This window comes from Colobus angolensis, unplaced genomic scaffold (genome assembly GCF_000951035.1).
Source record: "Colobus angolensis palliatus isolate OR3802 unplaced genomic scaffold, Cang.pa_1.0 Scaffold26, whole genome shotgun sequence".
NCBI classification, from domain to species: Eukaryota; Metazoa; Chordata; class Mammalia; order Primates; family Cercopithecidae; genus Colobus; species Colobus angolensis.
The window spans coordinates 8,131,117-8,144,230 of NW_012115821.1; the positions used below are offsets into that span (position 1 = coordinate 8,131,117).

General features: G+C 38.2%; 1 protein-coding gene and 1 long non-coding RNA gene across 2 annotated transcripts in view; one reads left to right on the forward strand and one right to left on the reverse strand.

Annotated features, from left to right (window-relative positions):
• PSMD6 (proteasome (prosome, macropain) 26S subunit, non-ATPase, 6) overlaps nt 1–6,414 on the forward strand; it is a 12,940-nt gene extending 6,526 nt beyond the window's left edge. Inside the window, 3 exon segments of the mRNA XM_011947186.1 lie at nt 3,437–3,605; nt 5,983–6,060; nt 6,211–6,414. Coding sequence (XP_011802576.1) covers nt 3,437–3,605; nt 5,983–6,060; nt 6,211–6,307 — 344 coding nt within the window. The 3' untranslated portion in view covers nt 6,308–6,414.
• On the reverse strand, nt 4,758–13,114 carry LOC105515382. The gene is made up of 3 exons (XR_001002318.1): nt 10,707–13,114; nt 7,108–7,163; nt 4,758–5,167 (listed from the first exon to the last, which is right to left on the reverse strand). It is a non-coding gene; the product is annotated as an uncharacterized LOC105515382 (long non-coding RNA).

A 13,114-nucleotide genomic window follows, 5' to 3' on the forward strand; every position in this document is an offset into this window, starting at 1 on the left:
AAAAAAAAAAAAAAATTGAGGTATAAATCACATACCATAAAATTACCTAAAGTGTACAATACAGTAGTTTTTAGTATGTTGGCAAGGTTTTGAAAATAATAATTCCAGAACATCTTGATCACCCCTAAAGGAAACGCATACCCATTGGCAGTCACTCCCTATTCCACCTTTCGCCCAGCCCCTGGCAACCAGTGATCTACTTTGTCTGTACGGATTTGCCTATTCTTGACATATCATCTAAGTGCAGTCAGAAAATATGTGGCTTTTTGTTCCTGGCTTTTCACTTGATAATGCTCTCACATTCATCCATGTTGTAGCATGTATCAGTACTTCATTTTGTTTTATAGCCAAATGATAGTCTGTTGTACGTATATACTGCATTTTATTTATCCATTCATTAGTTCATAGATTTTTGGGTTGATTGCACTTTTTGGCTACTATCAATAATGCTATAATGAAGATTTGTGTACAGCTTTTTCTGTGGACATATGGAGTGGAATGGCTGCATTTTAATGGTAACCCTCTAATAAACTTTTTGAGTAACTGCCAGTTTTCCAAAGCAGGTGCCTGCACCATTTGACATTCGCATCAGCAGTGTGTGAGGGTCCCAGTGTTCCCACATCCAGTACTTACTATTTTCTGTCTTTTTGATTATAGGTATCGTTGTGGGTATGAAATGATATCATTGTAATTTTGATTTGTGTTTCTCTAATGACTAGTTTCATTGAGCATCTTTTCATATACTTACTGGCCACATGCCCCACTTGCTAAAACTTAGCACACTGTTTTGTGATAATTTCCTAGTTTGCCTCCTTTGCTAACTAGAATTTCTGGGAGCAGACCTTATGCTTTTTTTTTTTTTAATCTTCTTAATGACCCTGACAGCAGGATAGTACTTGGTACTAATGTGCTCTAAAATAATTCAATTGGAAAAGGAAGTAGTGTCCTTTTCTAGGTAATACCTGACTATATTTAGAAATCAAAAATAAACTGAGAAAGTGAAAGGTTTTGTATCTCACCTCACCCCCAAATCCATACACGCATTCACTCACATAAAATTCTTCCCGAGACAATGATTTTAATATTTTGTTATATATCCTTCTAGACCTTTTATTCATTTATTATATGCACTTTAAAAAAGAAAAAAACATTTAAAAACCAAAGCTATATGTACACATACACTATACACTATATGTACACTTTATATGATACAGTTGTAAACAGTATCATATAAAGAAGAAAAAGTCTTTCTCTAATATATGATCACCAGTGTCCTTTCTCTAAAGGCAACTGCTGTTAATCAGGTTTTCAAGTGTGTCCTTCAGGGGTACTGTTATCCAGAGATACAAGCATGTAACACTTTTATGTATTGTGGATGTATTTTATATGCTGTTTTGTAAGTACCTTTTTTTCTCTTCACAAGTAATGTGTGTATCTTTTCATGTCACTATACATATAATTGGTCATTTAGTTTTTGAGTGGCTGTCATGTACTAACATTGAGAATAGCAGCAAATTGAACAGGTAGTGTTCCTAGGAGCTTCACGTTATCCTTTCTTAAGGACTTCCTAGTATTTCAATTTATTGGCTATGCCATAATTTATCCTCTACTGACAGAAAACTAGGTTGTTTCCAGTTTTGCCCTATTATAAGCAACCCTGTTTTGAACACTCCAACAATGCATCCTTCCCACTTGTTATTTCCTTGGGAAAAAAGTCTAAGAAATTGAACTTTCCAAAGGTTAAATATATTGTGTCTTGACCACTGTTGCCCTCCAGAAATATGCCAGTTTATATTTACACAATTTATACTTCTCTCAGTCTATAGCATTTGAGAGAGCCTGTCCCACCCTCTCCATACTCTTTGCCAGTCTGAGAGGACAGAAATAATTTTATTGATGTGTTATGCATTTCTCTTATTAGTGAGAATACGTACCATCTCATGGTTAGTGGCCATTGAACTCCATGTTGCTAAATCATGTGTTCCCTTGCTCATCTTTGTCTGCCTTGATGTTGACCATCCTTTGCTTCTCACCACAGCTTTCTCTTGGTTCTGCTGTAACATGCTCTTGTTTTCTCTGGACCTACCTCCTCATCCACTGTTACACCTCTCAGTGACTGACTGCCTTAGACTGAGTTACTGCCCTTGTCTCTTATCTTCATTTTGTGCCATCAGATACGTTTGAATGGCAGTGATTGACAAATTCATGTCTCCAGCCCCAAACTGGAGCACCAGACTCATGCCTTAATGCCTGCTTAGTGTCCTCACTTGGCTGTTTAATAGGCATATCCACTTGAACACTGCCAAAGTATGCTTAAATCCCACCCTGACCCCCAACACTAAAAACAAATATTCTCCTTCTCCAGGGATTTCCATCTCGTCGAAACCACAAACATAAGTATACTCTAGAGTCTCTTTTCTTGCTCACCTTCTGTATCCCTGTAGTTGTCTTCCTGCTTGCATTACTGAGTCTGCCATCCTTTCTGTTCCTGGGCTTAACCATGCTTTTCCTGCCTTCAGACTTTTTTATCATTTACATTGCTCTGTGCTTAGCCAACCCCTCAAAGAGATATTCCCTGTCCACTCCAATCCAGTGGAGGACTTGCTTGTCACTGTATCATGTTGCTTTTATTTTCTTCACAGGATTTATCTTGTGTATTTGTTGATCTGTCTCTGCCCTTTGAAAATTTAGTTTTTGTGGCAGCAAGGATCTTGTCTTTTGGTTCACTGCCATATAACTATCTAGAGCAGTGATATACAGGAGTTATTCAGTAAAATAATTTATATTTGTGTGGATTGCTCATTAATACTCTACGTACATTTTACTGTTTAATTGACTTCTAAAGACCTTTCTGGATCAAGGCCATTAACTCATCATTGTAAATAAAATTTCTAGTTTATCATTTGTCTTCAAACCTTGTTCATAGTGTTTTGTTAGGTAGACTATTTACATGAACAAATAACAGGAAATAGGAGTCATCAGTCTTTGCTTTCTTGCTTCTGAGTTTTGTTGCTTTTTGAAAATGTCTGGTTTATACCTTTTTTCTGGTCTGTATAAATCATTTTTCACTGCACCTGCTGTTTCTCTGTTAGAATTGTTTAAAAAATGAATTTTACTTTATTTTACTTAAGGCATAAGAAGTTCTCCATGGTTAAAATGTTAGTACGTGAACTTTGTCATCTGTGAACAAGTTCCTTAAGAAGCTGAGCTGTTTCTGATGGTGATGTCAAATAGCCACCTGCTACTTAAGGATGATGTTTACATACCTGGCCTTTATTACTGCTGTTGCTGCCATTGTTGATGACATGATGTGGAAGGGCAGTGAGAAATTTGATACTTGTTCATCCATCTGTTGGACTCAACTAGTGTTGCTTTAGTTTTTAATCTTTTTATCTGAAAAGGAGAGTCTTATAATTTGTCATTTTATTCATTGCAGCGGTTGTGGAACAGGAAATGAAAAAGGACTGGCTTTTTGCCCCTCATTATCGATACTATGTAAGAGAAATGAGAATTCATGCATACAGTCAGCTGCTGGAGTCATACAGGTCATTAACCCTTGGCTATATGGCAGAAGCATTTGGTGTTGGTGTGGAATTCATTGATCAGTAAGTCTGAATAATGCCACGTTAACTGAAGTTTTAAAGTTGCCTTTTAATACATGAACTTGTACAGTTTACTTGTTTACATTGGTTCCCTCAACCTTGACGGGGAGGGGGGAGGTTTTTTCCTCAATATTATCAAAACATATCCTGTCGCCTCTGCCTTCCTCATATCTGCCCCTTGCATTAACAGATGGGAAAATGAGTTGTAGTGACTCTAAGTGATTTGTTAAAGGTCATTAGACCAGTTGTTACGAGTTGTCTTCTGTAATTTCTTTGTAGACCACACTGCAGCTACAGTAATGACTCTTAGATCTCATATTTTACAGTTGGTCATATCCCCTCTGATAAGTCCTTCCAGTTTTTAGGTTGCTGCTGCAATTCTGGTCAAATTGGTTGTTAAATGTGGGACTTTTAGTACTTGCATCAGTGATTGAACAAATACTTAATGAGCCATTACTGTATGTTTGGTATTGTTTTACAGCTCCCTCTTCACAGACTTTCATTGTAGTAGTAGGGAAGAGATGGCAAGGAAGCAAATAAATATAAAAGGTAATTTCACATAGAAATGAACCTATGGAGATGAGAAAATGCTATCCTTACATATGGCATGCTTGAGGAGATGAGGTTTGCTTTAAGATTTGAATTGAGAAGAGTCAGGCATACGGAGTCCTTCTGCGTGCAGAAAAGGGGATAGAAAAGGCTAAGGCTTTGAGCTTGGATGTTGTAGGAACACAAAATGTCAGTGTGGCTCCAGCATCGTTGGGGGAGCAGTAGGAGATTGTGAGGATAATATATGGAGAGTTAGGTGATTTGTGGAGGGGTCTTGTAGGTCATGGAATGGAGTTTGAGTTTTAATTTAGGTTTGATAGGGAGCCACCGGAAGATTTTGAGCCCAAGTTACATGGTCCTCTGCAGTGTCTTATATAGAGTAAGGTAGCAGAGACCAGTTGCGCTGTTTAGTAGCTCTTGGAGGAGATGTTACTGTGGCTTGGACGAGGGTGGAAGAGTATAGTTGGGGAAGAGACATACACAATATGGGATGTCCAGATGGTATCTAGATCGGTGGCTCCCACATGTGGGTGTTTTTAAATGTTGATGATGGTGTTTTCAATGGTCTGCAGTGGAAACTTTAAATGAAGATGCATTTCTTTTAAATAAGACCATTTTCTTTTTAGTATTTTTTAAATTTCAAACATCCATAACATTCTAAAGAATTGTACAGTACCTTTTAACATATTGTCACAGTCTATACATATATTTTCTGTTTTTTAACCACTTGAAGTTTCAGACACCAACACATTTCTTAAATGATCCTTACCAAAACAGAAGGCACGTATCCCAAGATTTTGTTCCATTTCTGAATTCTAGTCTGTGAAACTGAAGTCAGATGACCACGCTCCAAGAGGGTTGTTCATTAGGGTGCAGGCTGGGCATTATGAGTGTGTTTTTCATGAGTCAGTGGAAGGAGTGGCTTGTTGTGAGCAGTGCATGAGAAAAAGGGCTTGGCTTTGCTTCTTTTTCCAACTCTGTGGCCTTGGTCAGGTTATGTCTCTTCAGTATCTTAACTGTGATGTGAAGATGATAAAGCCTTAATTAGTTAGGGGCACACACAGCAGTATTCCTTAAGTCATCTTGATGACAAGTGAATTGCAAGGCAGCTGGTACCTTTCAGGTAGTAGCTGAATTCCGGTAGTATTTGAATTGTTCAGTTTTTTTTCTTCACGTTCTAAGACAAGCTTAAGATTAAGGCAAAGGTTGCACCATTGAGCTCTAGTTGTTGTTACCTACAAAGCCCTTGTTTTAAATTTCTGTGATACCTAAGAATCTCAAATCTGGGTTGTTATGGATTCTTCTTTCTTTCTCCCTTAAAAAACTACATTTTAGATGAAATCCCCTTTTTAAAAACGGGCAAAGCAATAATTCTACATCATTTCTCGCCTCCCACTTGTTTAGACTAAGACATGTTGGAGAGGGAAGGGGTCGTTGTTTTAGTAAATACTACTGCTATTGATGTGTTTACCCATGGGCTGTGTTCCATAATTTTGTTTTAGGTCTTTTGTTTGAAACAGTTTATTACTTTATTAGTTTAATCAGTTTTAGTCCCTAATTTTTCCTAACCTACAGTTTTTCTCAGAGTACATATGAATGGTTTCATTGTTTGATCTACTTTCTATCTGAATATGAACTTCTAGGATCATGTTTATTCTAGATGACTTAAAGCCTGCAATAACATCAGGGACAACCTCAACTACTGCATATGCAATAACAAGCTTGAAGGGAAGCTAAATGTTACAATTTTAAGACAGTATTTTAATGCGGTTTGCATTTTTCTAAGAATTTTCTATAAAGCTAATGCTGTTATTTTTTTTCTCTAATCTAGGGAACTGTCCAGGTTTATTGCTGCTGGGAGACTACACTGCAAAATAGATAAAGTGAATGAAATAGTAGAAACCAACAGGTACTCTCATTTTGTGTATCATTTGTTACACTGCTCAGAATAAGGGGCATTCCTAAATTTTAAGTGCCTTAAATTTTAAAAGTAGGTCAACTGTTGTCATGGAGTAATGTGACTGGTAAATAATTCATTTTTTCTTGAATTTATTTATAGACCTGATAGCAAGAACTGGCAGTACCAAGAAACTATCAAGAAAGGCGATCTGCTACTAAACAGAGTTCAAAAACTTTCCAGAGTAATTAATATGTAAAGCCATGTAACAAAGGATTTCCTTTAGAGATATTTGGAATTTTTATAGCTTACTTCACTATGTGCCCAGGTCAACTGTATAAAATAAATATGCATTGTTTCTTTCCATTTATTTTTTCTTAAACACATATGCCATGTGGAATGGGGTCCACTTATGTTAAAATACTGTCACTTGAATTATTCATTACTGAAAATCTGGTTTATAGTGTTAAGATTGCAGCTGGGTTCAGATCCTTACTGCCTCATCAGTAAAATACAGATGGTGACACAGCCCATTATTTCTTACCTGTAAGCTTCCTGGTTTTTTAGAAAGAAGAGTACATACTATATAGTGGCCTGCAATTAAACAGTGTCTCCCACTTAGTATACAAAAGATAGAAGATAATAAAATGTGTAATAAGCTTTCCCTCAGAAACAAGTAACCAATAGGACAGGAAGTTACCCTATTTTAGGACACTGACATAACCTGGATTACAGAATCTACCAAGGCCGATCTCAGTTTTCTAAAACCTTGTATGTAAATATTAGCAGATTGAATCCTTTTTCCAAAAGTAGGACCATAGTAATAGCAGTGAGGAAAACAAAGTTGTTCCCCTGTTTTTTTTCAGTGTGTCAGATAGGAATAAGTACTATAAGAAATATGAAACCAGAGAGAGAGAGAGATACAGGGTATAGACTCTCTTCTGTGAGGTGCTGTGAAAGGCTTCTATGGTAAGGTGACATTTAAGTGAAAAGGAGGGAAAGCCCATGCACATATGGAGGGAAAAAAGACTGGTAATTTTAAGTGCAGATTTGGCTTACCTTTTAAGTCTCACTATGGCATTCGGTGGCATGGATTGTAGCGGCAGCTGGATTTGCTAAAAGATTAGAATGGGATGAGGGGGAGAAAATTTATCAGAGGAGATCCTAAGCTTTTTGGCTTAAGTAAAAGATACCAGAGATACTAGTGACCTTAATGAGCAGTTTTGGTAGAGGTGAGTTCAGAAAAGAATGGGAAATGGCATTTTACTGTAAAAGGCAGGGGAAGGAAAGAAGAGTTTTGAGTTTTTTTTGTTTTAAAGAGCATTTACTGATGGGAATGATCCCTGTTAACATATTAGTAGAAAAAAACACATGATCTCATTTGATTGAAAATAATTTGATACAATTCAACATTTCTTCATGATAAAAACTCTTCAGTAGACTATGAATAATAGGCTGGGCAATCAAAGCCCTATCACAAGGTAATTAATGGCAAAATATTAGAAGCATTATCTTAAAAGTGAAGACAGTGGCTCTCATCGCTGGAAGAACAGCCATTGGTTATATGCCAAGGAAAGCAATGTGGCCAGAGCTCTGTTTTGAAAGGAGTTTCCTGTAGGCACTATGGTGGAGGGGCGGCTTTTAAAATGCTGAATATGCCTATTTTGAGAATATCCACGTATGAATTTCTAAAAATGCTTATCTAGAAAACATTTCTTGAAGAAAAAAAACCTCAGCTTTTTGGGTTTCTACAGAAAACCAAAGCTAGTCAGGAATGCAAAGGTGGCTTCTGAATGTTACAAAGTTGCAGTTGGTCACCCACAAGCTGCAACTGGCAGCTTAATACTTTTAGGCTTAATACTTAAGCCTAAATACTTTTTTCAAGAAAAAAATTTATAGTCACCACGTAAAAGTTGACAGTTTAAAAACCACATATCTAGCTTCTCTGGAAAAAGGAAAGATTAGGCTAACTCTGGACTCATGCTCCAATAAGCTAAGCGACAAACAGAACTTGTTTCCAGTGTGCCCCAGTCCACCCAGTCTGTTCATATACACTGCCTGCCTGGCCCCTGTTGGCATTTGAGTTTGTTATCCCTGCACTACCCCCAATATTGTACATGTGACGTTGATGGTTAAAAGTGTCCTGTGTTAATCAACTAGGACAGGGTGTCCAATATTCTGGTTTCCCTGGGCCACACTGGAAGAACTGTCTTGGGTGCCACACAAAAATACACTTAGTTGATGAGCTCAAAACAAAACAAAAAAAACACCTCAATGTTTTAAGAAAATTTACACGTGTGTTGGGCCACATTCAAAGCTGTCGTGGGCTGTGGGTTGGACAAGCTTGAGCTAGGAGAAACTATCCAAATAATTCTTAACCATCTTGTCTCTAGTAGCTTTAATTGATACAGCTTGTTTTTTGAAAGTCTGTCTTTTCTGCTTTTATTCAAGAAGGGTGCTTCACAGTATGAATAAGATTATGAAATGATAGTTATATTTGCAGAGCGACAGCTAAAACAGTTATACATAGTTCCTTTTTCATGTTGGTAAATGTTTTCTTTTGAAGTTGGAAACAATCTTATTTTTAACCCTGGTTTCAGTCAAAATTAACTATCCTAGTGTGAAATGACATCACCAGGATCAACTATCTTTTGTGATTATTTTTAAAGCAAAAATGCCAGTTTCTCGTACCTCAATAAAATTTGGTTTTATAGCAAATCTATCCAGTAAGAGATAAATATTTTAAAGCTATGTCAAAGTATGGTAATCTATTTCCTGTATTAGAAATAATAGCTTTAGGTCAATTTTTAAATAGCAGTGTCTCTTAGGACAGAAACAGTATAAAAATCACTTTTGTTAAGCACCCAGCTTTTACCTGCCCCAGACAGCTAGAAGGATACCTACAACTTGATCACTGAGCAGGCAATACTCCAATACACTTAGGATTTTATGACTGAATACATTTGGTCTTTTATAACCTGACCAAACATTAATTGATAAAAGGCTACTAATCATTAGCAAATCATTTCTGTAATTTCATATTCTGAATTAGTCCTTGGTGCTGCTGTTAACCTAATGTTTTTAAGAGGATGAACAGTTGACAGTTGAAATACCTGCCCCCATGATTATGGGGAAAAAGGGTGGAGGGAACTATGATAATCCCTGGCCTTCCCAATGCTACATAAACTTGTAGTTGCTGGTAACATGTGCCTCCACAATGGCAATGGGGCAGTGAGGTAAAATCCCCATCTGGAAAACATGAAAAGCTCTGACAATCACTAGTTTTGGTTTCAAAGCTATAGAGCCACAGATTTGCATTATGCTTGTGTTTCTAAAGGAATATAAAGGCTATCAGGAATTTGTAGCAATCTGATCCAGGCCATTTTAACCTTGACATACATGGTCAGAGGGTGTAACTGTTTTTTATTTAAAAATCTCTTACAGTGGCATAACTTTCCCTGTACAAATTGGGTTTAAGAAACAAGGGGGACAATTTGCTATTCAATGATGAGCCTTTAATCCAACCATTATATATCCCCTTTCCCTTGAAGAGACCATTTAGTTAAGACTACCAGCAGCTGGCACCTTGACAACTTTACCAACCTTGCCTTTTAGAGATGACCAGAGACCTGTGCTTTTCCAAAGTACTATTCGTATAATATCAATGTGGGGAAACTCTACCTTTGATTTTTGAGGACTCTGCTTTTCTTGAAACCCTCTGGGTTAGAGATTGTTTATTCATATGCACTTCAGTTCAGTGTTTCCTAGTCCTTTGCTTGTTTTCCTGGCCATTATGTTTCCACCTTCTTCCAAAATGCCATCTCTTTGAAGCTGCTTACAACCCAGCAACACCATCAACTCACTGTGCTCACTGTCCTCAACCACACATCTCCAAGTCACTCTGCCCTCTTCCATGCAGATCATCCCAGAACCAAGTAGCTGCCTCAGTCTTCCTCCCAACCCTAATTTGAAATGGACAACCTATACAACACCCTTGGCTTCACAGTTCCTCAACCTGAATTCCAGTGCTCTTTTCCTTCATGCTGCTTCTGTCCACTGCCATAGTTTCCACCCAGGAATCACAAGCACATCTGGCCAGTTCTGCTTTTGAAAATAATACTGGAATTCCAATTCCTCCATTCCCTGTCCTATTCCTAAAAGTGCTGTATCACTTTGATAACTCTGGCCCCTGGATCCCGCCCCGTAGCCCCTCACTTTTATTGGCCACATGGAATTGAATGCGGACTTTGCTCTGTGACCCTGAACAAATCAATTGTCTAATCATAGAAAAAGTTACCTGGAAGGAGATTCCTAAGATCTAACAAGAAGGTAATTCCAGTCAAACCAGTGTCTTAAGAGCACCTGCATAGATTCTACGTGGTGGGCTTCCAGTTCTCTTCCCTGAATATCCAATTCAGACCATCATCAATCACTCAGTCACATCTTCACTCATACTCTTAATTCTTTGGCAATCTCCCTGCCCAAGTTCTAACTTTTCCACCCAACCAATACATGCTGTTCCAGTTATCCTGGACTAAACAGCAGGATAATAAAACATTACCTAAATGGGTAGATGGCATTGCTAATTATAATGGAATCGACTCTAAACTTCTAACCCTGTAACCATCTCAATCTCACCCTTCTCTGCCTTTCCTTACCTCTCTGACTTTTTACTCTAGTGCTTTTCTCCATTTGTCTTCATGAAAATAGTCTTCTCCAAGGTCTTGTCCTGGGTTTTCTCTCTGGGCCATGGAGGATAGGCTTCAGGTTTGTGATATCCTGGAGGCAGAATATAAAAATGTAGTGTGCCTGTGCCTCGGTCAGACAGGATCCGTAACTTCATGTGATTCCTGGAGCCTGAGGAGGGGAAAAATTAAGAATCACTGTTCTGACAGGCTTGAATTATCCTGGATCTGCCACCTATTTGTCATGGGACCTTAAGCAAGATACCTTCTTAGGAGTTCCTCATCAGTATGATTGGAATCAAAATACCTGCCCTATGAGGGCTTCGTAAAAGAGAGGATATATATAACTTGGCACAGTGTTGGGTTTATTAAGTACTTAACTAGAGAAGTATTATTTTAACATAATAAGCCAAATCGAATAGCTACCTAATTTTCCCAGGTAAACTCATCTACCCTTATGACCTCATTGATCATCTAAAAGTGAAAGACAACTCTCCATCTTTATTTTCCAGCTCAAAGCTCCCTCCTAAGGTCCATCCAGCCTGTACAGCCAGCTGGGCACTAAACCACAATTTCCCACCAGCAGCTCAAATCTATCATTATGTCTTTTTCATTCTCTATTGCCATATCACACATTTCACTTAAAGCTCAATTGGTTTGGCCAAGCTAAAAACCTGAAGTCTTCTTAGACTCACTCTTCCCTTTAATGTTGAATAGAATTAGACTTCAAGGCCTGTTGGTTCTACTTGTAAAAGATTTCTGAAATCAGTATCAGGTATCCTCATGGTCAGCCTTAGTTTGGAAACTTAATAGCTCTTACCTGGATTACAACAGCTTTGTAACTTATTTTTGTCCGAGGTTCTCACCTGTTGATTCTGTCTTCCATTGTTACTGGGGGGCCATAGGTGGCAGAGATGTTTTTTTGACAAAGAATTAAATTACAAGTGATTCTCCCCTTCCCTCTGGAGACTTTTTCTTTGGCTGATAGCCTCACTCTTCCTTACCTCCTAAGAGATATTCTAGTTCACAGGTTTTGGATGTAGAAAATGAGGATAACAAGTGCCAAGAATTACAGCCTTACAAAGTGAAAGACTACTTTAATTAACTTCCATTAACAACAGAAGCAAGAACTTCTTACAAGAAAGAGGAGACTAAGAAAGGAGTGAGAAGGGAGAGGAACTTAGACTTGATTTAGGGGAGTGCTTTCTGTTAGGACTGGGGACAGGGGCAGGTAAAGACAGATCTTTGAGGCAAAAGAGAGTAAGAATTCAAGAGATGGGGAAAGAGACTTAAGTGCGTCTTTGATTTTCCAAAGTTTTCAGTACAGATTTGAATGGCTTTGACTTTTGGCAGCTGCACGGTGCTAGGACTGGACCATGAAATATCTCTGGGCTCTGACAGTTACATTTGGATTAATCTAAGCCTGATCCCATGTGTTCCTGGATGAGGCCCCATGACATTCAAGGTCCTTGGCAGCCTGACACCAGCTTCTCTAACCCTATAAGGCCCTTCCATCCAGCAAAATTCCTGCAAAATTATTCTCTATCCCTCAACATCTTCATACCCATGTTTGACGCATTTGCTCCATCTGCCTAGAATCTTACTCTTGTCTGCCTTTCTGCCTGGTGAAATCCCACATATGCCAAGATCCAACACTGCTAAACCCTTTTCCTTGAGTTGGGATCATCTTGTTATGCAGGGCCGGGATACCTGCAAGGGAATGGAATTAAAAAGGGTAAGAGATTGACTTAGCAGTTGAACCTTTTCTTGGGAGGTCTGAGGACATCCATGGTGAAAGGATTTACCTACAGAGAGTACCTCATGATTAGATTTGTGGGAAGTACTGAGTGGGTGGCTGACTTAAGGAGGGAATGGGAAGTCCATAGGGCAGTAGGAACTGAAGCCAACATGACTCTTTCATATCAGGTATGAACATTTTTGCTCATATACAAAGCAGTTGCTCCTCTTATTTTAAGCAACAAAAATAATTTATCAGAATGATTTGCAAACAGTAAAAATGTCTGGATTTCTAGAGGTAAATGATTATGCTGTGTTCCAAATAATACTAAAATGCACTTGTATTGCCAGTAAGGGAGGTATGTAAAAGGAAGAGATTAGACCAGGTCTGGATAAAAAGCTTATCTTAAATCAAAACTACATGTCATCAATTTTGCACCTAAGTACAAACAGAATGTGTTTCTCAATCCATCAACTCCCTCTTGTTTCCTTCACAAACATGCAAGGCCAGAATACAGCAGTGTTCACTGTTTACACAGTTGCTAATTTATCCAAGGCAAAGCTTTGTGCCCGCAAATGGAAACATCCCCCAGTCTTAGAAGTATTTAGCTTATATAACAGGGAGGCTAAAGTGAAGGGGCTTC